Source organism: Mustela putorius, unplaced genomic scaffold, assembly GCF_011764305.1.
Source record: "Mustela putorius furo isolate JIRA1106 unplaced genomic scaffold, ASM1176430v1.1 tig00000731_pilon_pilon_pilon, whole genome shotgun sequence".
In the NCBI taxonomy this organism is placed as follows: Eukaryota; Metazoa; Chordata; class Mammalia; order Carnivora; family Mustelidae; genus Mustela; species Mustela putorius.
The window spans coordinates 2,612,772-2,639,851 of record NW_025421461.1 but is presented as its reverse complement, the minus strand read 5'-3'; the positions used below and the strand labels follow the sequence as shown (position 1 = coordinate 2,639,851).

The following is a 27,080-nucleotide window of genomic DNA, read 5'->3' as shown; positions in this document are numbered from 1 at the left end:
AATTCACAGGGGTCATTACAGGTACTGCCATCTTGCACTGCTGTGCCCCTGTCCCTGTTTACTCACCCAACAGGCCTGTGACAGTGATCAGTTGGCCGGGGCACATAGTGGCCATCCCAGGACTGCCTTGCTCAGTCCACAGCCAGGGCTCCCTCACAGCAGCAGGCAGACCCATCTCTCCTCCTCCAGCTCTCCTCACCTTTCGGAGAAAGGGCCTCACCTTGTGTTTCTTTGCATCTCCAGTAGTGCTCACCCTCGGCTGAATGGCTCATGAGGAAATGGAAATGACCTAAGAGGGTTGCCTGGCTGGCTCAACTGGTGGAGCATGCAAGTCTTGATCTTGGGGTTGTGAGTTCGAGCCCCATGCTGGGGATAGAGATTACTTGAAAAAAATAAAATCTTTAAAAAAAGTCCAGGAGCTTCCTCTGTTCCACCACCATGTCCGGCCCCCCAGAGACGCTATGGTCCCACCTGAGGTCCCAGGAGACCCCATGCCTTCAAGTTGCTCCCACTCCTCCCCCCACCGTCCATCAAGGGCTTCCCACCTGGCAGGATCATGCAGTTGGCCTCCACCAAACCTGGGCCCCCTCCTCTCTCCCCTGCAACTCTGAAAGGCTGAGCCCCCCCGCCCCCTGCCCCCCATCCTTGCCCATGCGCTGTCCAGAAACCTCTGTCCCGTCAGGCCCAGCCTGCCAGCACCTCTGATGGAGTGGTCCCACCCCCTTCTCCTTCTGTGCCATCGTGCAGTCTGCCACCTTCCCACACTTGTGTTCTCATCCCTCCTTCCCTCCCGCCTGGTTTTAGTGCATTTCCATAGAATCACAGACAGCAGTACGTTGGAGCATGCGTGCCCGTGACTGGAGCTCTGTATTTGTTTGTGGGCGTCATTTGTGTCTCTTGCAGGACCACGAATGTGGACTGAAACGCACAGATCTCAAGTGTACTACACACTGAGTTTCAGACAATGTGTGCCCAATGCCCAGTCAGGGTCTAGAAGGCTACCGCCTTTGCAGAAAGCCACCTCACGCCAAGGCAGGAGGACAGAAACTTGGAAGGCTGCGGGCACTCTGCATGGGGAGCAGGGTGGAGACCTGGGACAATCCACATGAAGAACAGTCAAGGTGGGCGGCCCCAAGTTCACCCCCCACCGTCCATTCTGTCCCCTCATGCTCATAAGACTCCATTCCCCTTGTATCCAGGTGGGTCTCTGGGAGTAGCTCTGGCCAAAGAAAGGTGGGTTGAAAGGCTGTCCAGCACTGAGAGGTCTGACACAAAGCTCCCCAGGTCGATGGTTCCATCCTTCCCCACGGGACCCTTGAGAGCACATCTTGAAGACGGAACAGGGCAGGAACAGCCAGGAATGTCTCCACTGGGCAGTTTAGAAACTACTTTTACTGCGTTCTGCCACAGAGAGTTCGGGGGTGGTTTCCGCAGAGTGTTCCGGTCTGATACGGAAATTGGAATCAGGAGTGGGTTTCTGCCATCACCCAATCCCAAACCGAGTGAATGTGGTATTGGCTTAGCAGCTGAGCGACAGGCAGGCAGAGCACAGAGAAAAGGCTGGATGGCAGGAAAGCTCCATTTATGCGAGCACAAAACTAGGTAAGACTTGTGCCAACAACGTGGGAGTTAGGTTTTGTGCCTGGTGGGCCAACTCCAGGGGCAGGCACAGGTGGGTGATATGATGCATGGGGCGGGTTGGCCGCTGCGGGCTGCATCTGGAAAGCCAGCATGGGAAGGCAGTGAGCTCAGGCAAGAAAAGGCCCGTTTCCAAGGCCAAATGACAGAAATAGAGAATCCAAAATTTTGGGAGCCTCGAAAGGTTGAGAAAGGAGACTACTGGGTCCAGAAGGCAAATGGGAAGAGATGAGAAGGAAAAATGCTTCAAGCACTCAAGTTCTAGTAAAAACTTCTCATGAGGCCAAGCAACTCAGCCACCTGGTTAAGCATCAGATCTCAGGAGTTAAGCTCGCTCCTACCATTATCCCAACGGCCCCAATAGGAGCGACCAGGGAGCTGAAAAAAACATGGGGCAAGGCAGCGAGGAAGAATTTTATGTGTGTGCCTGTTATCTACTGCTGTGTAACATCTATCCACAAACACTGTCGCCTAAGACCACCACGTGTGACCTCCTGTGATTCTCTAAGTGATCCTAGAATGCTTCCCTTGGGGGAAAGGATATGCTTCACCTGTAGGGGAATGAAATCAGTATTTGGTGACCAGAAGGACAGCTGTGGCAGAGACCAGCCGTATGTGACCCTAACCCACTTCCCGGCCCCTGGGGCACCAAGGAGGCCTGCGTTTCCCCCAACCCCTGCTCCCGGTTGCCGCCCCCGGAGCCGGTGCTGGTGAGGGAGGCGGTCAAAGCCCCTGCCCGCCCTGGCCCCCTACGAGACCTCACACACTTCTCACTGCTCACTCATTCCCTGCCCACAGAAACAGAGCCAACCTACACGGTAACAGACTCTGTGAGCGCAGACCGCCATGGCTAAGCCACTGACAGGGCAATGTAGCCTAGGGCACCGTGACATACAGGCCCCCCTCTCCTGTCCGGGGAGTGGCTGGCCCCACTGCTCCCAACTTGGGCAAACCCTCCCCAGGCCTATTGAGTTCTGCTCCCTGAGTGGTCACAGGCGGCCAGGGCAGCCCCAGAGGCCAGAGCTGGGGGTTCCTCTCAAGCGGAAAGCCGCAAGGCCGCCCCAGGCCTCCTTCCCCACTCTGTGCTGGCCTCTGCCGTACATCCTCCTGCTGTCCAAACACCTCTTCCATCCCTGCCTGGAAAGGAAGGAGTTTTTGTCCTTCCACTGTGGTGCCACCTCTGATCACAGGATCCCAAGTCCACGTGTGGGGAGGTGCACCTACCCACCCACCAAGGCCCGTGCCTTGCCGACCACCTGTCGTGGTGCCCCGAGGGCTGCCTCCCAGCCAGCCTCCTCCCCTGTCCACAGAGGCTCAAACAGGCACGAGGATCGGCTCCTGCCCACCCGTCTCCGGTGGGAGACAGAGACGCGGGCGAGGAAGGACACAACCAGAAACCGCATCATGATACAAATGATAAATTATATTTGTACAGTAAATAAGTATCAATAGTCAACACACGTTCAAAACCAGCCACCGGCCCCTGGGACTGAGAAAACGGCTGGGCGGCGCCCCCTACCCCGGTGCCCATCAGGAGGGAGCATGACGGCACGTGTGTCACACGTGTGGCAGCAGCCGGCAGCTTCATGATCAGTGCAGCAGGCAACAAGGGACAAGGTGCCTGGGACAGGCCTGTGCCCGGGTGTGAGGGGGTGGGGAGAGGGGGCGCAGTGGGTCTTGTGGGGCCTCGGCGGCCCAGTGGCTAGAATGCTGGGGCCTCGAAGTCAAGTCAGGAAGGGCTCTTGACTGTTTACAAAAAGAATCACCGACGCAGTAGTCAGGTCTGGGCTACTGGCCTGTGAAGGGGTCCGGGCTCGCACCATGTGAGTGAAAGCACCTCCCGGGGGGGAGCCACCTGCTGGGCCCCACCCTGTCCCCATGCTCCCCCAGGTCGGAGGAGGCCAGGGCGGGCTCCAGCCCGCGGTCCAGCCCCAGCTGTCCGGCTCTGGTGGAGGCATGGCCGGTCAGGAGCTCTGGGGGTGGCTCCTCCGGCTGGGGGACAGCCTTGGGGAGCGGCATGGGTGAGCTTTTAAAATGAGGAAACAGGAGAGGCCAGAAAAGGCTGTTTGGGACTCCGCCTGCTCATCTCCAGGCCTGTGCCCTGCTCAGGGTCTGACCTCCTCCCAGAACAGGCCACAGGAAGCGGAGGAACACCGGGGGGTCAGCTGCCTTGGAGTTGGGGTGAAGTCCACAGTGGAAAGCAAGACTGCAGCGCCCACAGGCAAGGTGACCTGACCGGAGGCAGGTTGGCTGTGTGTGTGGCGGGGGCGGGGGGAGGGGGGCTTCCTTCCCTGGGGAGAAGCACGTCTTTTCTGCTCTTTCATGAATTCATACTTTTCTTCTAGTGGCAGGTGGGGCGAGGAAAGGAGGGAGTTGGAAAAGGGAGGTAATATTAGTGCATGTTGGTTAAAAATCCATGTGAGAATGACTTTTTTTCTTCTTCCTCTCCGAAGTAAGAGATGATGAGAATTTTAAGTCTGCAGTGTGTGTCTGGAGTTAGCAGGAGGCTGGCCCCAGGGAGCCGTGGGCACTGAAGACGCCTGCAGTCTCCACGCCATCCCCATCCTTACCCTGAGTGCGGATTAAGACAGAGAGGATCACAGACACACAAGGTTCAAGATGCCTCTTCCGTTTCCAATTTGCACCGGAAACGGAAGTCCTTGTTGATCCGTGCATGCCTTCAGTTATAAAAGGGAATTAGCAGATAAAAACTGGTGAGTCACATCCATCCATCAGATTTTTTTCCCTTTAACTTGATGTTGGTGTACCAGTAAGAAAAACAGCCTCTCTCAGGATCCAGCCCAGAAGGCTGTGGTTCAATCTGTTGGGTAAGTCACCAAAAAAGGGAGTAAAAGAAAGGAAAAGGCAACTGGAGGCTGGGTTTTTGTTGTTGTTGCTGTTGTAGATTTTTTTTTTAAATAAACATCATCTTTTCTGTGTAATCAAATTCCCGTATTTTTCCCTATAAAGAATTTGCTTTAGTTTTTTTTTCCCCCCATAAGGCATTTTTTTTGCTTCCTATTTAAATTTTCTTAGAGTTAAAACCATAAATAAGAGGGTTTAAACCATTCACATGACACGTGCCAGTATCTTAATTCAGCCAGACCTGGTAAATTCTATCAAAACTAGACAGTTAAATAAGAACCACGTTATAAAAATATTAGCCAAAAAAAGACTATTAGGTAATTCTGCAAACTCAAATATGAAACTGTACTAAACAAATTATGTGCAAACGTATACAAGCATAGAGCCATGTGGCAGGGGTTATGCTCAGATTAGTTTAAAGCTCGCTCTAGTGGATTTAATTTAAGAGTTGTTCTGCGGTGGTAGGGTTTGCTTTGAACTCACACACGAGTCAAAGAAAAATAAAATATGCACAACCACTTCCCCAGAAGGTCAGCATCTCACGGAGCCGTGCTTCATTCCATCCACACCTGGGACCGCCTCGGGTGTTGCTAGGGCTGGAGGGGGTGGGTCACAAGGACACAGTGGTGGCGTTCCTAGGCCTAGGCCAGGCAGCGTCCCAGAGGCCCTCAGGCTGAGGCTCAGGGTGAGGTCAATGCTGACAGCTCCCGCCCCCTCGTCCTGGGCCCCAGAGAGCTAGCTGGTCTCCAGGACCAGGACCTCGGCGTTCGGGAGGAAGTGGGGATGCCACTGGGTTGGGCCCCTCCCGCGGGCAGTGGGCTGGGGACAGGCGGGTGGGCAGCCTCAGAAGGCGCGGAGACCCACGTCTAGCAGGCCTGCCGCTGCTTGACGGGTCAGGGCTGTGCAGACAACCCTTCTATCAGAAAGCCAGAACTGGAAAGCCCTAACACCCACACTCCCACTCTTGGACACCATTCCACAATCGAGAGTCCCTGCTCGGCGTCCTCAGGCACGGAGGCTCTGGGCATGCGCTCTGTGGTGGGGCCCCAGCCCTGGCACTAGAGAAGGAAAGGGTTGGTTGTGCCGGTGGCCTGAGCTGCAGAGGGGGGAAGGCCCACGCTCCCCACCATGTTCATCGCGGTGGGGCCAAGTGGCGTCAGGGAGGACCCTCCAGCCCCCAGAGCCGGGTGTGGGGCCGTGGAGGTCATGGAGGCCACAGCCATGGGCTCCACACCTGGGCTAGGCCCAAAGGACGTGCTGGTCCCCAGGACAGGGCTCCCCCGCAGCTGGTTCAGCGTCAGCGGCTGCGGCTGGTTCACCTGGAAGGGGTTGACAGGGGCCGAAGCGGTGGCTGCACCTGGGAAAGAGGTGGGGCAGTGGCTTGCGTCAGAACAGACCCACCCCCAAGTCCAAGGGCGGGAGACGGGTGTGACCAGTAGAACGTGTGCACCTCTAGGGGACGGGGTGCTTCTTAGTGCCTGCTGCTCTGCAGAGCCCCGGTCTCCAGCCAACGCAGGGCACACGTGCCCCCTGCCTGCATCTCCAGCGTCTGGTCAAAGAGACCAAGGCTGTTCGAAGCCGAGTGGCTCATCCGGAGTCACCAAGCCTGACTGAGGCAGTGCCAGGAGCGTGCCTACTCAGAGCTGGCCCCCCATGTCTCCCTCAGCAACAAACAGCTGGCCCCACTCCCCTAATCTGTCTGTCAAGCTCTGTGACACCAGGTGTCCGGGAAAGAGCGGCACCGTCGGGGAGCGGGGATCCTCAGCATGCGGCCAGAGAGTGCCAGCTTCCACCCTGGACCATGGGACCTGAGGGCTGGCAAGACTAAGGCTCTGAGAAGCCCTGCAGTCAAAAAGTGGAGGCAGCTCTGTCTTAACCAGCGTTTCCAGAAAGTACCACACATCGTTAAGGCTTTCTCCCCTGGCTTTTAGCAAAAACATCTTTGGTGCTCTGCCAAAGCCCCCGAGCGCCACCAGCATGGAGCCTCCAAGCAGCCCAGACCTTGAGCACACAGGCTGCCCGCCGAGGAGCACCCCCAGCCTCCCCGAGGAGATGCTGCCCGCTCTCCAGCCCACCGTCGGGGGAGGCAGGCTCTGCTGAGGGCACAGCTGGCGTTCCTGCACCAGCACCACTCCTAATGCTGCAGAGCAGCCCCGCCAGAGCTGAGCCAACCCGGAGGTGCCGGGAGCCCCCCGTAGCGGGATGGCGGGACCCCAGGCAGGCAAGCTAGCCTGGCTGGGACACGGGGTTCAGATCCGGCTCCACCCAGGGAGTGAGGGGCAACCATGTCCTCGCCCCGCTCAGGACCACGGGGACTGGCTACAGTCCCCACCCTCAGCACTTCTAAAACCCGGGGTCCATCTCTGCAGGGTCCTCCGAGGGGCCGCAGATTCCGCGGTCTGAGGGAGGCTCTCAGACTGAACGCCTTGAATGAGACACACTGGGGAGCCCATGGCCCCAGGGACCCCGGACTCTAAAGCCAAGGCAGGAGGGCTTGTCTTGCAGTCCACAGAGCCTTTGAGGGGGAGAACAGGCATTTAGACGGAGCCTAACGGCAGGGAGGCTAGATACAGAGGTGGGAGGGCAGGGCTCCCAGCCCCAGAAAGAAAGAATCTGGCACCTCAAATGGCTAAAGAAGGGTCTGTGGGCCCCTTGCAAAGGGCCCCCCGAAAGGGGAATGTTGGGCAGCAAACCCCAGCTCTTCCTCTCCCCGCCGCTGCCCTTCTGCAGCTGACCAAGTGGTGCTTGCTGGAGGGTCTCCCTGGCCAAGGGCACGAAGTCTGGGGCAGCTTCTGCTCAGTGGTCTCCACAGTGAGGTGGGGCTGTTTCCCACCCATCCCCGCAACCACACGTCAGCTTTCATGCCCCGACCCCCAGGCCCTGGAGAGGTCCAGGAATTCCGGGCATGCTTCCTGGGTAAGGCAGGAAGATTCTCGGAGGAGAGGTGAGAAGTGGAGGAGAGGTCAAGGCCGGAGGCTAGCCCCAAACCCATAGTCAGGAAGGGCAGACAAGCAGAGGGAGCCCCAGGAAGCAAGCATACCTGGTGCCAGGAAAGGGTTGAGAGACTGGGCTGGCGGGGCTGGCCTGGTCACCAGCGAGTCCAGGTTGACTAGGGCTGCATTGGGGCCCAGGAAGGACTCGGGTGTTTTCCGAGCGCTGCTGGGCTTGCTCGAGGTGGAGGTCGGGGGCTGGCACTCGAAGGGGTCTGGGCTTGTAGTTCCGTTGTTCTGGGACGGAGGCGAGGCCACAGCCTCAGCTACAAGACAAGAACACACAAGGGCATGGTGAGGACAGAGGGCATGGCCCCGAGACCCGCATGCAACACTGCTAACCCCAGCAGCGTCCTGTGCAAAGACACACACATTCTGGGGGACCAGTGTCGCCACACAGAAGACAGGGATGTCCACGGCAGTGTTGTTTCCAACAGACCTGGCCGGGGACAGTCAGCCACAGGGTAGTGTACAGAACCCTTGTTTGTGGGGGCACCTGGGTGGCTCAGTGGGTTAGGCTGCTGCCTTCAGCTCGGGTCATGATGTCAGGGTCCTGGGATCAAGCCCCGCATTGGGCTCTCTGCTCAGCAGGGAGCCTGCTTCCTCCTCTCTCTCTGCCTGCCTCTCTGCCTGCTTGTGATCTCTCTCTGTCAAATAAATAAATAAAATCTTAAAAAAAAAAAAAAAAAAAGAAACCTTGTTCGTGTACGCAAACCCAGAGCGCAGGGACAGGAGGCCTAGTGACGGGGAAAGAGGGCCGGATCACGTCACGGGAAGAGCAGCAGTTGGCAAAAGTGCGTACGGCCCGGTCCTCTAGAAATATCGGGATGGTATTTAGGGCTGCGGGCCAGGCGCACACAGAAGACGTATGTCGTGTGTTTTCACTATCAATTTTCTACAATGATCATGAATTTCTTGAGAGAGAAGAAAAGCAAAGACCGTGTCAGCAGAGCTCAGAAAAAGCACTGGAAGGCAACACAGCGGCGAGGGGAGGGAGGTTTACAGAGGAGTTCTGTTTTCTTCCATACACTTTTCCAAATTTTCTACAGTGGAAACAGTTCCAGAATTGGGGGTGAGTGTTCGCAAGTGCACAGAAGGACTGTGCACATTATAGGGCCACACTGCCTTCTCGTTGCAGCGCACCTGGGTCGTCAAGGACCACGAGGCTGCACTCCGGCCTGCAAAAGAGATGCATGGAATTTTGGGCGTTTTTTGGTTTGTTTTTTAAATATTTTACTCATTTATTTGACAGACACAGATCACAAAGAGGCAGAGAGGCAGGCAGAGAGAGAGAGGGGAAAGCAGCCTCCCCGTCAAGCAGAGAGCCTGATGCAGGACTCGCTCCCAGGACCCGGAGATCATGACCTGAGCTGAAGGTAGAGGCTTAACCCACTGAGCCACCCAGGCGCTCCAGAATTTTGTTTAATGCAGCAAAAGAAAGACCCCAAGAAGCAGCACATTCTAAGTTGCCTCTGGACCCCTGAGCTGAGAGGGGGCCAAGCAGCGGTCAGGGGTCAGGCTGCACGGACCTCAGATGGGAGGCCAGCTGGGCCTATGGCTGCCTCTGGGGGAAGCAGTCCAGGGGAGGTGAGAGGGAGGTGAGGGGGTGGAGGGGTAGATGGAGATCATGGCGGGGGCACAAGGAGAAGCGGAGAAGCTGCTCCATGTGGCTGGGAGAGGTGGCCTGGAGGTGGACAGAGGCAGCCTGGCTCTGTCCCTGGCCTCCTCCCCCAGTCTGGACTCTCTGTCCCCCACCCTGATACCCTGCAGCCCAGAGGCACTGGGCTGGGGCTCTGACAGGGACTGGGTGGAAGCCACAACCTGGGATGATCAAGTAGGGGCAGAGATACCCTGTCCGGGCCCAGAGCAGGTGCTGTATGGAAAAGGGGCACCATGTCGAGAGGGAAGTTGGGAAGACTAAGGCATATGGAGGCAGCAGTTGAGATGGGGCGGTGGGGGCCCAGGCTGGGCTGGAGAGGCGGCGGTGGGTGGGGCACCTGTGCAGGCAACCTCGAGGGGCCCAGGGGTGGGGCCGAGACCCAGAGGTGAATGAGACCAGAAGCATAGGCCCAACACCAGGAGAGAGTGAAAAAAAATTCTCAACTGCATGCCTCTTCACTGCTGATGTGTGAATTCCTGCAACCAGCCACTCACAGCTCCCAAGATCAAGACACAAAAAAAATGCGCAAAATTGAGAGGTTCTGAAAGCTGATTATTTCTGCCCTAACTGGACTGGTCAAATGCACAGAACGTTATAGAAACAACCACCACCTTCACATACCTGTTTTTTTTGAAGTCCGGAGGTTGTCAAATTCAGAAAAGTCATCTTTAATGGTACCATTCAGATTACTGAAGAGATCAAAGGCCCCTGGGGGAACACAAGAGGCTGGTGACTGCGGGTGTAGTTCCCCATGATTCTGCTTCCCCGTCTACAACCTAGGGCTGCTGGCGGCAGGTGGGGGAGGGATCGCTAACCCTGCTCCTGGGGGAGAACTGAGAGCCAGAGGGCAGCTCGGGGTCACCAGCTGGTTTGGGCAGGGGTTGAGCCAAGGATCCTGGCCTCCCACAACCCGGCGTGGGGGCGTCTGCCTGCCACTGCTCCCACCAGCCCCACCCCAAACTGAAGGAGGGGCTCATGTGGGGGAAGAGACTTCTGAGCCAGGTTTGGTGACGTGGATGGCTCCCGTAGAAAGCTACTGGAAGGAGTGCCTAGAATGCAGCCTGCCCAGGTGCCCTAGAGAAGTCCCTCTGGATGGCGGCTCAGGTGCCCCGAGGGCCTGTGGGCTCACTCTTCGCAGTGGGCTTATGGCACTTGTGGTGTTTGGCGGGGAGGCTGGGGACAAAAACCGCAGAGACAAAGATAGCAAGAGCAGGCCACCATAGGTCCCATGCCAAGGAGCCAGGACAGGGGACAGCAGTGTGTCCAAAGGGGCTCTCAGAGCCCGTGCAGAGCGAGGTCTCACCAGAGGAAGAGATGGGTTTAGTGGCCGAGGCTGCAGCCCAGGCGTCTGCTGTCTTCCCGGCCCTGGGGGCAGGCTGCTGCGGGGCCGCCCAGGGGTCTGAGCCCTTTGGGCCGGAGTGTGTGCTGGCACCAGTGGGCACACCCCACGGGTCAACAGAGGCAGCTGGCTTGGCACCTGTGGAAGGTAGAGTAGGCTCAGCTGCGTCCTCAGAAAGTTTTGGGCAGCCGGGGTGAGAAAGGAAAGGATACTGGGCCACGTGAGCTACATCCGGGTCTGCACCATGTCAGGACAGGCAGCTACCCTAAGGCTGCTGCCCCAGGCATGCGAAGCTGGACTGAGCCGAAGGCCGGGACTGACAGCCATGGGGGCTTCCACCCTGGGGGTGGGGTATGCTGGGCCCAGACTATTGGGAAGGTACCAGACGGCACACAGCTGAGAAATTTCCCAAGTGGCTGCCACACGTGGTCTCGCACAGAGCTCCAAGCCACGTTCAAACCCGCCTCCCCAGAGTCCGCCAGCCTCCTCCTTCACAGAGCGAGCCCTGCCCGGGCATCCGCCGCTGCAGCCGTGGGCGCCGGATGCGCCCAGTACCCCCCTGCTTTGAGTGGTTTCTGCTTTTGATAGAGGGCAAATAAAACAGATGAGGACGGTGTGAGGAACAGTAAACAAACGCCTACATGCATAGCCAGTGTTTTCAGCCAGTGAGTGACCAACCAGTTTATGGGGTCATGACTGGCCTTTTTTTAAGAGAGTATAACAGGGACACGTGAGCACACCTAACGGGCGGTGTCCATCCAGCTGTGCGTACCTTTCATCTGTCACATGTAGATGCAGGCCTTACTCAGGCTAAGTGCATACGCGCCCCAGGCATGCCTCGCCTTTCTTTGAGGAAAGTCACAGCCAGTGTTTAAAGGTCACCACCACCTCTCAAGGAGCAGAAGGGCCTCCCCGCTTCATGACACCTGTCAGCCCAATCTTTCCTTTGTGTTAGCCCCCGCCTTAATCTTTCCTCTGGTTCTACCCTGCAGAGGCACCTTGAGACACTACTGATCAGCTGTGCCACTTTTTTCACTTTACACAAATGGAAACACTGCACACATTCTGTGTGACCGGCTTTGCTCACAACGCACTTGATATGGGAGATTTCAGCTGTGTTGACATGCAGCTGAAACCTGTTCCCTTTTCCTGCTCTAGAACCTTCCAGTCTAGCGGGGGTCGGGCGGGGAGGAACCACAGCTGGTCAGTCTGCTGAAGGTACTGGCTTGGTTTTGCTTTGGTGGTGCTGTTCTTTCTTCTCCTGTCCTGTGCACTCGTACCAGTGAGGCTCCGTCCCCTCTGCGCGGTCGTGCCTTACGTTGTGTGCACACAAGTCCTGGCACTCCAGCGACTGGCCCCTAACCTCAGTAAAGCTTCCTGCTCACTTTCTGACACGTTACAATCTGGCGGGCGTGCAAGGTCACCAGGCTGTTTTGTTTTGCATTTCATTGTTCCTTAATGAGACCATGCCTCTTGTCATTTTTGTTTGTGGGTCTTCTGTGATTCGCACCTATCCCAATCTTTCTCTGCCTTCCTTTGGGTGTTTATCTTTCTCTTCTTGATTTGAGAGTTCTCATCAATAGGTGAGAATAGGGTTTTACTTGGGTTACAAAAGCAAGGAAACTACCTCCCAATTTGTGGCTTTTCTTTTCTCTCCTTAAAGTAGATTTTGGGGGCACCTGGGTGGCTTAGTTGGTTAAGCGGCTGCCTCCGGCTCAGGTCATGATCCCAGGGTCCTGGGATCGAGACCCACGTTGGTCTCCAGTCCCACAATGGGCTCCTTGCTCGGCAGGAAGTCTGCTTCCCCCTCTGCCCCTTCCTCTGCTTGAGCTCTCCCTCCTGCTCTCTCTCTCGGACGAATGGATAAATAAAATCTTTTAAAAATTTTTAAGGGGAGCCTGGGTGGCTCAGTGGGTTAAGCCTCTTCCTTCGGCTCAGGTCATGATCCCAGGGGCCTGGGATCGAGTCCCGCATTGGGCTCTCTGCTCAGCAGGGAGCCTGCTTCTCCTCATCTCTCTCTATGTCTGTTTCTCTGCCTATTTGTGATCTCTCTCTCTGTCAAATAAATAAATAAAATCTTTAAAAAAAAATTTTTTTTTAATTTTTTTAAATTAAAGTAGCTTTTGATGAGCAGACATCTGAAATTGAGCGGGGTGCAACCTATCAGTATTTTCCTTTGTAATTTGTGCTTTTCCTGACCTTTAGGAAAGGTTTCCCTACACCTCAACCATCTTCCTCTATAGCAACATCAAAAAGATCTACAGTTTGCCTTGCACATTCATGCGTTTGCCCCATTAGCAACTGATTTTTGCATATGGCACAAAATACAGATTTGATCTCATGCTTTCCTACCCTGAGTCGTCCTACCACTCTTTTCCCACTGACCTGCACACACTGCCGCCTCCACAAGTCCTGGCTTCACAGATTCATTCCTGGGCTCTCCCTTCGGATCCACTGACCCCTCTGTTTTCACCCCTGTGCTTTCTGGATTATCCTCATGGATATTCTTATCATAATAAAAACGGCTATCTGGTACCTGATACCTCGATCTTGTTCCTCGGGCATACATGGCTATTTCCAGCCCTCTGCTCTTCCATAATCATTTTAAAATCACGTCAAAAAAAAAAAAATGAAAAAGAAAATAAGGAAAGAAAACCTTGGGGTTGGGGGCAGGAGCCTGGGTGGCTCAGCTGGTTAAGCACCTGCCTTCCACTCAGGTCATGATCCCAGGGTCCTGGGATCGAGCCCCACGTTGGGCTCCCTGGTGAGCATAGAGCCTGCTTCTCTTTCTCCTTCTGCCTGCTGCTGCTCTTTCTTTCTGTCAAATAAATTAATTAAACTTAAAAATTTTTTAAATTAAAAAACCAAAAACCTTGCTGGTATTTTGGTTAGAATTGCACTGAATCTCAGATCAGTTTGAAGTAAGTTCTTGTCACTCTAACAGCAAGTCTTCCGAAAAAACCGAAGTCACAGGACATCTCTCCTTTCACTTAAGTCCTTCTTTAAATGAATGATTTGAAGTGAAAGATGTCAGTGAAAATCTTATTTTAATCTTTTATTTCTATAAAGGATTCATTTGTATAACTTCTGTAATGCCTATTTCTAAGGACTTAAGTATACACACACACACACTTAAGATTTTATCTCAGAGAGCAAGCAGAAAAGAAGGGGGAGCAGCAGAAGGAGAAGCAGGCTCCCAGCTGATCAGGAAGCCTGATGCAGTGTTTGATCTCAGGAGCCTGGGATCATGACCTGAGCCAAAGGCATCCCAGGACTGGTATATTTTTAAATTTTCATTTTTATTCGTTTATTGTATACAGAAAAAATTTAACTTTATACACTGATTCTTGCAGCCTGCAATCTTACTAAACGCTCACCTAATAATTAAAATTAATGCAAATCATTTATTCTAAGGATTCTTATACCTCTTGATTCTAACAGAGTTATGCGAGTTTTTGGATAGCCTATGTACATGATGATATCACTGGCAAATGATGATGGTCTAATTTTCCCCAGTCCTTATACTTTTTCTTTTCTTTCCCTGCTTCACTGTGCTGGCTGGGGCCACCAGTCCCAACGTAAAGTATGAGTGTGCAAAATCAGTGTCTCTGTTTCAAACACTCTTCAGGATCCATTTTCAACCATTTAAATTAAAACAGTTGCATTTACCACTTGTAGGCTTTCTTCCTTCTGGAAGCCCTTTATCAGGTCATGGAAAATCCTCATCACTCCAAGTTTGCTAGGACTTTTGCCATGAACGGCTGATGAATTCTGCCAACTGGTTTCTGGCCCTATTAAGATGACAGCACAATTTTTCTCTTTTGGTCTGTGAAGTATACGTCTTCTAAGGACCTGTTCCTTGTGAACAAAGCTTCTCATCATGTACTGTATCATCTGTATATTTTTCAGTTTGGATTTGCAATTGTCTTTGCTTTTTGCGTCTGTACTCATGGCTAGGGGTGGCCTGGCAGGTCTGTTCTCACATGGTATGTCCTGTCTGGTTTTGGTGGTAAGGTGATGCTCATCTCATAAAACCAGGAGGGACACTCCCCACTTTCCTACCCTCTGAAGGAGTCTGTATAAAGGTGGAATTGTTTCTTGAATGTGTTAGAATTTGCCAGGTAAAGCCCTCTGGGTGGATTGCTGGGTGGGGAGGATTTTTGAGCCCTGACTCAATGCCTTTAATGATTATAGCACGATCCCTACCTTGGGATTTTTTATTGTTCTTTGGCCAGCTCTGCTAAGTTTTCCTTCTAAATTTATCCTCTTTAAGTTTTCGGGTTTTGTAAGAACAGAGTTGATCAAACAGCCTCTCACTCCATGGGAATTCTTGGCAGTTATGTTCCCGTGGTTCACTCCTCATAGTGTCTGTGCTTTTCCTCTTACTATTTTAAGAAGGCTCCACACCCAGTGTGGGGCTTTAACTCAAACCCAGAGATCAAGATTTGAACTGAGATCAAGAGTCAGACCCTTAACCAACTGAGCCACCCAGGCGCCCCCTCTTTATATTTTTTTAATTGATCTTGCCAGTGAATTTGTCTGTTTTATTACACTTTCAAATTACCAACATCTGTCTTTGTGGATATGATCGTGTGTCTGTTCTAATGCATGGATTTCTGTTCCTATCCGTGTTTTATTTCTTCCACTTTATTTGGGTGGCAGGCATTTTAGAATGCTACAAATGTAAACGCCGAAAAGCTGTCACTTCCCCTCACACTGTCATTTCAGGCGCCCCACGAATTCTGAAATAAGTGTATTTACCTTAATATTTTTGGTTCTCAACATATTTGGTTTGCATTATCATTTCTTCTTTGAGTCAAGATTTCAGGAGTGTTTTTCAAGTGTCAAGTGTATGGAGTTTTTCTAGTTTTCTTTTTGTTGTCGAGGGTATTACGCTCAGAAAATGTGCTCTGGGTGCTCCCAATTTCCAGAAATGGTTTGAGGCTCCTAGCCTTTACGCCCAGCATACGATCAAGTTTTTGCCAGTATTCGAAACGTGTGTGCTCCCCTCACTGGAAACAAATCCATGACCTCATGAACCATGCTGCCCAAATTGCTACATTCTCACTACTTGTGGTGAAATACTATGAAATATACATATCGGTCTGCACACCCCCACTCCTGGCACAGAATTCCCCAAAACCCTGTCATTTCTTAAGCGACCAGGCACTACAAGCATCTCTTGCTTACTGAGGTGACCCTGTGTGGGTTCCTGGCCACCTCCTGGCTGAAGCCAGGATAACCAGAACCCCCAAGACTCAATAAGGAGCTGGGAACATTTCTGTTACCTGGAAATGTCGCGTTTCACCTTCCTTCTTAGGGAACACCTTCATCGAATATACAATTCTGGAGGGTCACGGTTGTTTTGTTGGTGTTTCAAGATTTAAAATGTATTTTACCGGGCGCCTGGGTGGCTCAGTGGGTTGAGCCGCTGCCTTCGGCTCAGGTCATGATCTCAGGGTCGTGGGATCGAGTCCCGCATCAGGCTCCCTGCTGAGCAGAGAGCCTGCTTCCTCCTCTCTCTCTCTGCCTGCCTCTCTGCCTACTTGTGATCTATGTCAAATAAATGAATAAAATTTTTAAAATAAAATAAAATAAAATGCATTTTACCATCATTCTTGAAAGAAAGAGGATTTTACTAGGAAGGGAATCCAAGGCCACGGTTTTTCTTCCAGTCCCCTAAAGATCTCAACCCATGGGCTTCAGGGGCTTGCCGCCCCTTTTCCATGGACCGTCCACCCCCTGTGGGTTTAGCATGTGGGGACTTCTTTTATTATATCCTGCTTACAAATCACTAGGCTTCCTGGATCTGAGCAGTAGCGCCTTGCTGCAAACCTAAAAACCCTCAATCACTCTTTTTTCAAACCTCAACTCTTCTGGAACTCCAAAGAGAATGTGTGTTAGATGTCCTCATTCTGCTTCTGCTTCCCCAGCCACGCTGACCTCCCAACCGCTCCCCAGATGCACCAAAGGGCACGTCCACTGCCTGTGGCCTCTAGGCCTCTAGGTCCGATCTTTCTCCCTCTTCTTGCCTTCACTAACTCCTGGAATCATTCAGCCTTCTTTCAGAGCACTCGTGTGCCTCACAGTCTCCCTGGGCTGTGACCCCCTCCTCGGGGCACAGGTGGGCCCCTCCCCTGCAGGTGGGAGGGTAGCACCAGAGACAATGTGGCTGAGCTCCGAGGCTCAGAGAGGGCAGGTAGGGAAGGGCAGTGACTGCCAGTCTCATAGAAGACCAGGGATGCTCCCCACGCCTGCGGGAGGACCCATAGCCCAGAGCCCCATTCCTGGGCATGCCCCTCTTAGCACCCCTAGCAGCCGTGTAAGGGGATGGACATGTGGGGAGGACGGTCCTTGACTTTCAGAAATGTGAAGCCTCTGCTAGGCGTTCTGCTGTGCTGGCTTTCTCTTCTGGCCCCTGAGATGCTGAGTGCCTTTAGAGTGGGCCTGTCCAGCCTGTATCAGCTGCCACCTTGACTTCTGGCTGACAGCAAGTGGGAGAGGTACAGGGAAGGGGAGGACAGGCTGCCTTTGCTACTTCCCAGACTTGTCACTGCAACCGCAGTAACGCTGGGAGCTGGACACGGGCCAAGGCAGATTCTGACTTGCAATGTTCATTCCCACCATCCCTGGGACACGTAAGCCTGTCAACTCCTGTGAGGACTAGGGGCTGCTGCTGCCTCAAACCCAAAACGCTCTGGAGGCCTCCAGAAATAGCTGCCTCCCTCAAGAAGCTGCTGTGACCTTTCCCTCCTGGTTTTCTCAGAACCACACACAGAGCCACAGTGACAGCAACTGCTCTCCCCAGGCCCACCTCTGCTGGGCATGACACAGGGCCTAGCAGGACACTGGTCCCAGCTGGAATCACACTGTGGGGCAGGCTGTTGCTCTGTCCCCACATGGTGCCTCACAGAGCCTGGGCTCTGCAGATCAACTAGAGCAAAAAACATAGTAGAAACTATGTCCAGGAGAGAGCAGGAGTGGGAGGAGATGGGCTGTGTGCTCAGAGCTGTCTGGGATGCAGTGCAGAAGCCCTGGGATTAGGTCCACAGAAAGACCTGGGCCAGGCTGCTTCGAGCTTCCTGTGAGAGCGGGGCTGTTAACACAGCTTCTGCAGCCTCCCCTTGCTCACCAGCAACCGCGACAACTGAACGCACTTGTGTCAGGAGACGCCGGCTACCCATTCCACAACCTCCTCCCCCGCCAGCTCACCCGCACCGGAAGGACACGGCTCGGAGTCTCACAGGCATTCCTGTGCAGCCCTGACCACCAGGCACTGTGGGAGAGCGACTGTCCTTCCCTCCTCGCCCTCGTCAGGGGACTCCCGGGTCACTTTCCAGCACCGTTCCCCATTTCTCCTGAAAGACACCCTGATTTTCCTTGGGAGAATTACCCCCTCGCTTACTCCCAAGTCCCAGTCCGAGTGGAAATGACCTTGCTCTGGCAAAAAGGGAGGGTTTCCACCAGCTAACGTCATCCTGCCAAGTCTGCCGCTCCCAATGCCCCACTCCCAATCCCTGGATGGTGGAGGGGCTACTGAGAAATCCTCCCCATCCCTGGACTGTGGGCTGGGAACACGAGGGAGCCCCAAGGCAGCAGGACCTGGAGCTTCTGAGGCCAGAGGGGAGAGGTCCCGGGCCCAGCAGGTAGGGTCCTGGTGATGATCTCTGAGCCAGTACATTAAGTTCTCCGTCTCTCCTGAAGCTGTCTGCAGGGCAGTTTCCTAAATGGACTGCCTCCCCAAACCATTGCGGATGTGGAGGGATTGGGCGCACGCATGCGTGTGTGTGTGTGTGTGTGTGTGTGTTTGTGAGAAGGCACGATCGCCACCCTACAGCCTCCACACGACCTCAGGCCACAGCCACCCAGCAGCCCTGAGCCCCTCATATGGCCCGCACCCCCTGCTCTTGCTCGTGTGGGACTCTGTCTCCCCAGCCAGGGAGTAGTTCACAGAATTGGGCCGGGTCTGCTTGGCCCACTCAGCTCCCGCTCCCTGGGCTCAGAACAGGGCCTCCCACACCCAAGACTCTCAGCCGCTAAGCGGGGGCTGAAGGGAAGCCCTGAAGGGTCGGGGGAACCAGAGAACCCCGGGGCTGGAGGGACTTTGCACTTCTTATGCTCAAACCGCCTCCAGCAAGGCGTCCTTGAACACTGGAGTTCAGTGATCGCGTCTTCTGGACGATTCCAGGTAACTGCCTGCATCAGGCGTGAGACACACCCACAGGCGGGAGCCGTCTGGCCTCTGATGGTGCATAGAGCACTCCCACACCTTGGACTGGACAGCGCGTCCCTCACCAGGCCGTTCAGAGGCCCCGGAGAAGCAGTTTTGAGCTGTGGTCATCCTCAGGAACCTCTGCAGGGATGTCAGGACAACACACCGTCTCCTCCCTTCATACACACATACTCTGGCAGGGCCTGGGCGTCTGGAGTCTTAGAAGCTCCCCAGGTGACTAGAATGGCAGCCGGGGCAAGGGAGAGCCGCTGAGTTTCTGCACACTCAGGTGCCGGGCCAAGGCTTCTTGGAAGTGGGGGCCACCATCAGAGGGCCAGCTGGACACAGAGGCCAGCGGGGCCCAGCCCTGCCCCCCACCAGATGGGAGGTCCTCGGAGTCACCCTGCTCTACCTGAGCAACAGCTGGCCAACATTCCCCAGGCCCAGGCTCAGGTCCAGCCTCTGTGAGAGACACAAGAATGTATCCACTGCAGTCAGCACAGGGGGTCCCAGGGGCCAGTGACTGCAGGACAGGTGAGGCAGTCCTGTAGACCAGGGGACCGTGTCTTCCCGAGCACGACGCCTAAAGCACATGTTCAACAGCACACAGGAATTTACCAAGGTAACAAGTAAGCACCCAGGGCTCACGGGAACCCAGGCAGCCCAGGCCCTCGGCTGCTACTCTCCTGGCCTCCGCACGCGGGCCATGCCATGTGCAAGGGCAGCTCTGGCCTGTATCCAGACCCTCTCTCAGACAACGGGGCTCCAAACACGCTAGCTATTCCCCAAGCTCACAAACACAGATGAGTAAGTGCCGAACCGAAGTCCTGCCATCTTTCTGGAAGTATTCTACCCACCCAAACACTGCGACCTGCGAGGCCGCCGATGCTGTGTGTACCTTCACGCCTCCTCCCAAAGCCGGCACTGCGCTGAGCTGGGCACTGCCACCTGGCGGCCGGGGCCGTCCCCAGAGATGGTGGCTTGCAGACAAGGCTACTACCCAGAGCCCCCTACTGCTGCGCAATGCCACCCAAACATTGTTCGGGAGCCTTACGGTGACTTCCCACAGGCCCTGCTTCCCTGTGAGAACTTGCTCAAACAACAAAACCCACAGTGTGGCCGAGAGCTGTGAATCCTGCAAAGGCCCAGAAAGCAGCCCCAGCCCGCCGGCGCTGCCACGCTCAGGGAGCTCTGGACACGGAAGGAAAGATGCCCTTGGTTCAAACCCTGGCCAGTCATCCAGATGGCCCTGGATAAGCAGCGCTGGCTTGAGGAGCTTTGGCAGGCTTCCACGGGTGGTGGCAGGGACCTACGTGCGTTCGGACCACCATGCTGTCTGCTCCACGGCAGCCACAAGTCATGGGAGACCACAACGTGGCACCTCGCTCCCCTCAAACCTGGGGGAGACAGGGAACGTGGGCTACGTGGGCTCTCCCATGGGGGCTGACTGCCCAGCTAAGCAGGACTGTGGGAAAGCAGGCGGCAGCGGGGGCTGACACAGCAGGCCCCCAGTGAACGCCTGCTGACAGTGAGGCCGCGGGACCCGGGCCCCCGTCTTTCTCCTCCATGAATGGACAGTAGCTTTGCTGCAAGGCTCTTCTGTGCTCTGTCCTTCACGTCCTTGAAAGGGCCCGGGCCACGCCACACACCCAATAAATAAATGCTTGTTGAAAGCACGAGTGAATGAGAGCAAAGGAGGATGGAACCCAGGGCAGAGAGATCAAGCAGCTTCCGGCCTCGTCCTCTGTGGGCCCATTCATAGTGAGCACGTGTCCCGGGGCCCCTCACCCGCCGGCCCAGCTCCTCCGAAGTCTCACATATGAATATTCATGTGCACAGGGGGGCCATCACATGGTGGGGTCACAGAACTGAGGGGTGGGGGTCACCAAGAAACCAGCAACACCACCTGCTGCCCCGGGGCGGAAGCCGGCCTCTGTCCTGGCCTGGGGAGCGAGCGGGCCCGTGGCGGCCAAGGCCTTCTGAATCACCAGGCTTCGGACCCCTGTCTCCCCAGGTGGCTGCTTATGCATCTGGAGCAGAGGAAGCGCCCAGCCGACCCGGTGGGCGCCAACCTCCTCCTCTCAGTCCTCAGCACTTCCTCCCAAGGCCTGGTTGACAGAGCAGCTCCCAGTGCCACTTGGAAAGAACTGGAAACGGCAGGGCTGGCTACAAAGAGCGGCTTTCCAAACAGTGTTCCTTTCATCCAGAGGGCACAACTATCAGGGCTCGGGCGGAGACTCTCGATCTTTCCAATTTATGAATGTGTTTCCGGGCAATGGGGTGGCCCAGGAAACACACCCAAGCAGGTTTCACTAGCGACTTGTCGGTACGTCTGACAGCATGTCTTGCTGTGAAGGATGGAGGAGAAGGCGCGGTTCCCACCCTCCCACAGAGCTGAGAAAGCAGAGTGCAGGAACGCCGCCATCTCTGGGGACAGCCCTGAGCTGCTGCAGTGTCCCAGCCCAGCACTGTCCCACTGGAGCCTCTAACGCTCATCACACAGTGCAAACAGAAATACTCCTACCTACTTGTAAAACTGTAGATACAGTATGACCTGAACTACGTACAAGCAAGGGCCCAGAAAATACAGGAAGCAAAAAAGCTTATGTGTCAGCACTGGTTCCCTCTCAATCCTAGAATCGGAAGTGACTTTTCCAGGACCTGCTTGGCCACAAAAGGTTTCTGCTGTGGTCCAAGAAGGCATGATAAGCACCGAACCTGCCCCTGACTTGCCCTGTGGCCACAGAGGAATGAATGGCCTCTCTGGGCTTTGGCGTCCCGTTTCCTCCCCAGGTCCTTGGTTAAAATGCAAAGTGTGTCAGAACCAAGGAGAGGGCTCTGGGCTGGGCAGGAGACAACAGATGCCAAACTAGCTGTGTCTAAACCACGCTGACCCCCACCTCATGGATATATTCCCCAACCATATTCTCAATTTTTAAAATTCATTGTGACCATTTAAAAATAGATTTCAAAAATTTAGGTTTCAATCTTCTCTTTAAAGAATTGGATTCACAGGGGCGCCTGGGTGGCTCAGTGGGTTGGGCCGCTGCCTTTGGCTCAGGTCATGATCTCAGGGTCCTGGGATCGAGTCCCGCATCGGGCTCTCTGCTCAGCGGGGAGCCTGCTTCCTCCTCTCTCTCTCTCTGCCTGCCTCTCTGCCTGCTTGTGATTTCTCTCTGTCAAATAAATAAATAAAATCTTAAAAAAAAAAAAAAAAAAGAATTGGATTCACAGTAGCCAAAAAGTGGAAACAACCCTGAAGTCCATCAGCTGTTAAACGGTTAAACACAACGTGGTCTGTCTATAAAACGGAGTATCATTCAGCCAAAAAAGGGAACAAGAGAGGGACACACGCTACTACACAGATGAACTCTGAAAACGTTATGCTAAGTGAAAGAAACAAAGGCCATATCTGGTCCGACTTCATTACGTGTCTGAAATATCCAGAACAGTTCGAGAGACAGAAACCAGCAGCTACCACAGGACAGACAGAGAGGCAACAAGGAGTGACTGCTCAGTGGGGACGGAGTGATGGAAACATCCTGGAATCAGCAGTGAGGGCTGCCCGGTACCATGAATGGCTACGAACTACCGCACTGTCCACCCACAGACACAGCACCCCTAGGTGAGGGATAGCTGCCACTGGGCGCCAGCTGCGTGCAGCGGTGTGAGAACCCCAACAGCAAGAGGTGGCCCCACTCTGCCCACCAGAAGACTCCCCAGCACCCCGTGAGGCCAGTCTCTGGCTCAATCAAGACACCCAGCTCCGAGGCACACAGTACCGTCCACCAGCCAAAGGAAGGGAAGAACCACCTCGTTCACGGAAAACTCGTAAATCTGGTCTCTCTTGACCAGGTAACACACACCCTTAGTAAGTTAAGTGGAACAGTATAAAAAAGGTAGACAGTGGAAGTCTGTCCCCCACCCCACCCCCAGGCCCCACGCCAACCACCTCCCATCAGCCACTGACTCAGCACAATTCAATCCTCTTCCCCTCTGGCTTCCACCCGGACTGCTTTCTCTCCTGGCCGCTAGAAAAACGTGCAGTCTGCGTAATGACCCATTACACAACTGTGAAAGGGATCAAGAATCTTTCCTGAGGAACATCCTACCCATAACTCAAGGAGGCCAGCACCTTACTGAGGAACTATTTTCAGATTTAGTACAAAAGTCAAGAGCCACTGTCTGGAAGGGGCCCAGGTGGGCATTTCCAGAGCTGCCTTTGCTATCCCCATGTAGGCTAAGCAAGACTTTAGCCCACAAGCTCCCCAGGGACATAGCACACAGGCCACCGACCACATGAACCGCCAAGCTCCCTGCCGCCATGAGACTCTGGCTTTCAGTGAGTGAGACCTGTAGGCCATTTGGCCTGCAGTCTGACTCCAGGCCCAGAGGGCTGCTGCCAAATGGAGTCTGGGGATCTGCCCAGGTCCCCGAGGCCAACCGCATTGCCAAAGGACATCTGGGACTGACAGAGCCTTCTGGATATGACTGCCAAGCCCCGAGTAGGCAGAGCCCTGACCCCACGCCCCTGCTCCCCATGGCATGTCTCACACCCACCAAACCACTGCATGCTCTTCGGCTCTCACAAGGCCAGCCCTCCACTGGGGACACCCTTGCCACATGCTCGCCAGCCTCCTGAACTAAGTCCCATCCCAGGATGCTGGTATACCCACCTTGCCCACACCCACCCAAGACCTTGAGGCAAGACCATTACCTGTTTGTGTGTGGGTCCCTGGATAGCACGACAGAGCCTGGCATTTGGCACACTTCGGCAAACATCCAGGGAAACGAGCTGAATACAGAAGATGGTTCCAGTTTGGGGAAACAGAGACCCCAAAGAGATACAGGCAAGTTGCCACAAAATATACAAATGCAAGTTCCTAAACAGATCAGCTGAGGCTGGCAGGGCTTGGAGCACCCAGAGGGAACCTCCCAGAGCAGCAGGCTGGGTTGGAAGCCACCACCAAGCCCGCAGGCCAAGCCCTGCGTCCAACGATCACGAAACCCCATGCCCAAGATTTCTACCCAGATTATACTGATTGTGTCACACTCATGATGCAAATATTCTCCCACAGATTCTCTTACATGTGGCATTAAACAGAACTTTAAAGCAATCCATTTATCCTAGTAAACGGACTTACTGTTACTTTAAGTAACAAGCAAGCAGAATGACAGCAAATGTATCTTTTCATTAGTGATCACAGTACTCACATCCTAATTTCCGCTAATTACAGTAACCTGATTGAGATGTTTCATGCTGTGTCTTACAGCTTCTTTACCTGGGGTGCTGGGTGCAATTCTGAGGCCAAGAGACTGGACACATGTCCCAGAAGAGGGCCAAAGCATTTCTGATGTGTGTGGGAAGCAGAGAGGAAGTCAGCTTTCCCTCTACCGAAGCAGAAAACCATTCAAAACAGGAGAGCACTGTACCACAGTCATCAGGAGGACGGGACTGGGTGTTACAGTCCGGTAACACCTGAGAGGGGGACTGGAGAAGCCTGGGCACCCATCACCAAAGACCTACCCCACTCCCACCTCTACCGGGTGAGAGAGCAGGAAGCTCGGCCCCAAGGCCCTTCACACCTCTAGCAGGCAGGCAGGGGACACAAATGAGGAGGGTATTTACCGAACGGTGGCCAGGGGTCTGAAGTGCTGGCTGGGGCCGCCGGCCCGCCCCAAGGGTTTGTCTGGTTAGCTGAGGCTGACCGGCCCCAAGGCTCTGCTTTCTGGGCAGCAGGGCCTGAGGTGGGGAGGGCGTCCATTAAATCCAACAGAGTAGTCTGCTGTGGGTGGGAGCCATGCTTTTGAGACAAAGAGAGGGGACAGGTTTTACTTTGCTACAGTTAACAGCAAATATCTATGAGTTAGCCATTAGCAGTAAATACCATCCCTCTTGGGACTAGAAGCCCTCTGGGAGGGGCCAAGAGGAAACTGAGCAGGCCCCCATGTCCTCCCATCTCCTGCCCCACCTGGCCCACCACACCAAGGACCCACTTCCCACTCCAGCCCAGGCTCCACCCACTTCCTCACCCCAGCCCAGGCTCCACCCCCCTGCCTAGGCTCCACCCACTTCCCCACTACAGCCGAGGCTCCACCCACATCGAGCCCTTTACTTTGGGCTCAAAGCCCATCCCTTTGCAAACAGCCCCAGGATTTTCCAGGATAACACAGGCTTTGCACCAGGCTGCAGCATCCCTCCAAAATGCTGTCCCCACCCACCCACCTGGGTGTCCCCTGCAGCCACCCATTATCCAGGCCCCCTCTCCCAGGGCCTGCCTTGCCCTCCAGCTCCCACAGCCACCAGAGCTGCTGTCAGGGACCCTGTGGCACCCTGATATGGGAGACTACCAGAACCCAGGCACGGTGATGGGGGTCGGGGAGAGCCTGTCTTGTGACCAGAGGAGCTTGTGGGAGCAGAATCATGTCCTGGTTGCCTTAGGCCCCATGCGGGCAGCCTGGTGCAGGGTAAGGCTAATGACGGCCGCGAAGCCCAGCACTACTAAGCCTTTCCCTGTGCCAGGACTCTGTTCCAAAGCACCAGACACTCGGCTCCTGTAACAGTCACCTGACCACAAGGCTACCACTCGCTGGTGTACAGGGGAGGAAACTGAGGCCCCAGTCCACAGAGGCCCCTTGCCAGCGCCCACCTTCTCTCCGGCTGGTCTCGGGAGAGCCTCTGGAGGAACGGCACAGACGGGGGTGTTTTCCGTCACGTCCTCCCCTCACTCGTGCTCATCACGGAGGGGTATACAGAAGGCGTCCTGCCCTGTGGGTTGGGCTTGGACGCTGGGCAACCACTGTGGGACTGGCTCCCACACTGACCTCTCCGATGAGGCGATGAGGCGCTTACCTCCTTCTTTTTGGGAACCTTAACCGTGTCTCTTCGGCTTTCTTCTAGGGCCATCTGTAATCTGAGGTCATCACCCCGCCTGAGGCGTTCTTCCTGCAGAGGACAATGGCACTGTAACAACATCACTGAGTGCAACAGAACAAAGCAACACCAGAAGCGAACATGGGTAACAAAATCTGACCACGCGGTATTGCAAAGGAAGATCAGAAAACAACCTGTAATACAGTTATTCTGTCCTGCGAGTGTGGCCCAGAGGGCTCGTCCCCCCGCCCCGTGTGGCTTCCCTGGTTTTGGGGTCCCAGTGGGCAGATGGGTGGGGGGGAGGGGCACAGACACCACCAAGTCCCGGGAAAGGGAACACTTATTCTACAATTCTTTTATCTTAAAATGAAAATGGCTTTATATTCTAATTAAAAAAGCAATGCATCTCCTTGTAAAATACAAAAGCCTGAGAGCCCAGAAAGTAATCAGGAAGAGGGTGCAAATCACCTATCACTGCATGTTTATTTCTAGGATTTCAAAAAGAAAGTATTCATTATACAGTTGACCCTCCAACAACACGGGCATTAGGGGAACCAATCCCCACCCTGAAAATCCACATATAAATGTTGACTCCTTAAAAACCTAACTACTAAGAGCCAACTGCTGACTGGAACCCAAGTAAGTCACCGAATGCATATTCTGTGTATGTGTAACTATGCTGTGTTCTTATAATAAACTAAGCTGAAAAAATGTTATTAATAAATTAAGAAACAGGTAATAAATTTACAGCCCTGTACTTGACAAGAATCCACACTTAAGTGGAGTTGTACAGCCCAAAACTCGTGTTCTTTAAGGGTCACCTGTACCTAATTAATATTTGTTTAAGGCGAAGTCACCCCATGCAGAAGACTGGGCTGTCCAAGCTTTTATGTCATCATGAAACAGAAATAAGTTCCTTGCATTTTACTTATTACAAATATGATTAATCACAGAGATGAGTTATGGACTAAAATGGGCTCTGACTGTCTGTCTGTCCGTCCCTGAACTCCTGCCCCTTCTTCCTGGACCGTCTGGGACAGAGCCAGGCATCCACAGGGATGGATCTAACAGCTGGGCTTTCCCTACTGTGAACAGGGAGGCTGTAACAGAAACTGTCCACCCCCCTGAGGTTCAGGGGGTTCCAGTTATAGCGACACAGATCAGCCACTTCCGTCCAACTCTCCCTAATATCTGCGTCTGTGCATCACTTCTAGGCGACAGAGCGCCTCATGCTACCTGACTCCATCCACCCTCCCTCGCCCAAGGTCAGCAGGGACAGACCTGATCACTGGGACCAAAGGGACGACAGCTCTGAAAGGTCATTTCCAACACGCCTTTCCCTCCTTCTCCATGCTAAAGGCAGGCGTGATTATTAGAGAAAAACAGGAACTGAGAAAAAAATTGAAACTGCACAAACAGCCGTCGTCGAAACATCATAAGGGTTCTCACTACCTGCAGTTTTCCCTCCCAGCCTTGTTTCTCAGCATTTAGATGTTCCTGAC

General features: G+C 54.3%; 1 protein-coding gene across 8 annotated transcripts in view; it reads right to left on the bottom strand.

Annotated features, from left to right (window-relative positions):
• Positions 1 to 3,040: 3,040 nt before the first annotated feature.
• The window catches only part of EPN2 (epsin 2), an 82,368-nt gene continuing 58,328 nt past the window's right edge, over positions 3,041 to 27,080 (bottom strand). For 5 of the 8 annotated variants that reach the window (XM_045083663.1, XM_045083669.1, XM_045083665.1 and 2 more), the window contains 8 exons: positions 25,558 to 25,650; positions 24,334 to 24,508; positions 23,987 to 24,055; positions 23,422 to 23,499; positions 10,457 to 10,630; positions 9,775 to 9,861; positions 7,544 to 7,759; positions 3,041 to 5,860 (listed from right to left, as the gene is read on the bottom strand). In XM_045083663.1, coding sequence (XP_044939598.1) covers positions 5,562 to 5,860; positions 7,544 to 7,759; positions 9,775 to 9,861; positions 10,457 to 10,630; positions 23,422 to 23,499; positions 23,987 to 24,055; positions 24,334 to 24,508; positions 25,558 to 25,650 — 1,191 coding nt within the window. In that variant the 3' untranslated portion in view covers positions 3,041 to 5,561. The remainder of the gene's footprint in view (positions 5,861 to 7,543; positions 7,760 to 9,774; positions 9,862 to 10,456; positions 10,631 to 23,421; positions 23,500 to 23,986; positions 24,056 to 24,333; positions 24,509 to 25,557; positions 25,651 to 27,080) is intronic. The other 3 variants (XM_045083668.1, XM_045083670.1, XM_045083667.1) reach the window with 2 other exon arrangements.